This window comes from Sinocyclocheilus rhinocerous, unplaced genomic scaffold (genome assembly GCF_001515625.1).
Source record: "Sinocyclocheilus rhinocerous isolate Xijiao unplaced genomic scaffold, SAMN03320098_v1.1 scaffold769, whole genome shotgun sequence".
Taxonomy (NCBI): Eukaryota; Metazoa; Chordata; class Actinopteri; order Cypriniformes; family Cyprinidae; genus Sinocyclocheilus; species Sinocyclocheilus rhinocerous.
Window position 1 is genome coordinate 694,300 of NW_015636562.1, and position 1,590 is coordinate 695,889.

Genomic DNA, 1,590 nt, shown 5'->3' on the forward strand with positions numbered 1-1,590 from the left:
CCGCTAGACCAAGCCCAGGAAGAGGCAACGCCTCTTGTTGAGTGGGCTCTTACTCCCATGGGGTACTGTAGGCTCAAAGAAGAGTACGCTAGCTTGATAGCTATCCATTTGGAAAGTCTCTGCTTCGTGACCAGAGACCCTCTGGTGCAGCCACCGAAGCATACAAAAAGCTTTTCCGACTACCTGAATGGGGTGGAACGCTCAATATATATTCTCAATGCCCTGACAGCTCTTGGTCCTGCCCCGAAGGAGGAAGCGCCGAAATAGCTATTACCTGTGCTCTGAACGGAGTAGAGAGCACTTTAGGTACATAACCATGCCTCGGCTTCAAGACGACCTTGGAGTCATTGGGCCCGAATTCGAGGCAGGTGGGGCTCACCGAGAGCACATGCAGATCTCCCATACGCTATTGTATTTAGCACGCTCTCTGGGAGGTCCGTAGGCTCCCATCGAGAGGCCAGATGTGCAGAGCCCACAGCTCGGGCTGGGGGTGCCATAAGGACGACCTTAGAGTCGTTGGGCCCGAACTCACTGATAGTGCCTGCAGATCTCCCATACGCTTTACTGATGCTAATGCTAGAAGCAGAGCAGTCTTAAGCGTCAGGGGACGAAGGTCAAAAAGGAAAATATCAGAGATATGTCGCATGAGATTGGGTCTGCGCCACGAGCTGTACACCAGGCGGAGAAGACAGACCATTTAAGGGCGTAGAGGCGTCTTGTAGACGGTGCTCTAGCCTGAGAGATTGTGTTTAGCACGTTCTCGGGGAGGTTCGCAAGCTCCCATCGAGAGGCCAAAGGTGCAGAGCCCACAGCTTGGGCTGGGGGTGCCATATCGTTCCGTTCGCCTGAGAGAGGAGGTCTCGTCTCAGGGGAATGGGCCACGGGGCTGCCGAGAGCAGCCGGTACAGCTCTGCAAACCAGTGCTGGTTCCTCCAGAGCGGGGCCACCAACAGCACCTTGCGTCTCTGTTCCCTGACTCGCCTGATCGCCTGTGGGATCAGAGCGATCGGGGTAAAGTGTAAAGGAGGAGGTTGGGCCAGTCGTGGGCCAACGCGTCCCTGTTCTTCGAAAAGTAAGTTGGGCAATGAGAGTTGTCTTCTGAGGCGAAGAGGTCGACCTCTGCCCTGCCGAAGAACAAGTTTATGTGTTTTAGTTTTGTGTGCTTCGCTGTCTGCTTTTCCTGACGCACCAATACAGTGCATTTTTCAGCAGAGATCATTGTGAGATTGAAAGTTGGGAGAATGACAGCTCGAGTGTATTTCTCGTTAATTGCTGTTTTATCATGTCTGTTCGGATACTTGAGCATAACAGAAGCTACTCATGGACAAACCACAGGTGAGAAGATCTGTTGACTTCATTACGCAGCCTGAAGAAATGCAGAAATAAGGGACACTCGGTATTTGAGAGTAACTAACAGTTTAGGAAAAAGTAGTAGGTTTTTGAAACACTTTTGATTGGAAGCAGATAAATGTCCAACTTGTATTAAGGTTTGAGACTCATTGCAAAACTCCTGATTTACAAATGCTGAAACTGCACTCCCTGGCCTCCCCTAATGATCCTCTTATACTCTCTAACAGGGGGGCTCAAACC

At 51.1% G+C, this 1,590-nt stretch overlaps 1 protein-coding gene across 1 annotated transcript in view; it reads left to right on the forward strand.

Moving 5' to 3' along the window:
• The first annotated feature begins 1,120 nt into the window (after positions 1-1,120).
• LOC107747959 (WAP four-disulfide core domain protein 3-like) overlaps positions 1,121-1,590 on the forward strand; it is a 6,860-nt gene continuing 6,390 nt past the window's right edge. Inside the window, exon 1 of the mRNA XM_016562594.1 lies at positions 1,121-1,335. Within this exon, the coding sequence (XP_016418080.1) occupies positions 1,321-1,335 (15 nt within the window). The 5' untranslated portion in view covers positions 1,121-1,320. The remainder of the gene's footprint in view (positions 1,336-1,590) is intronic.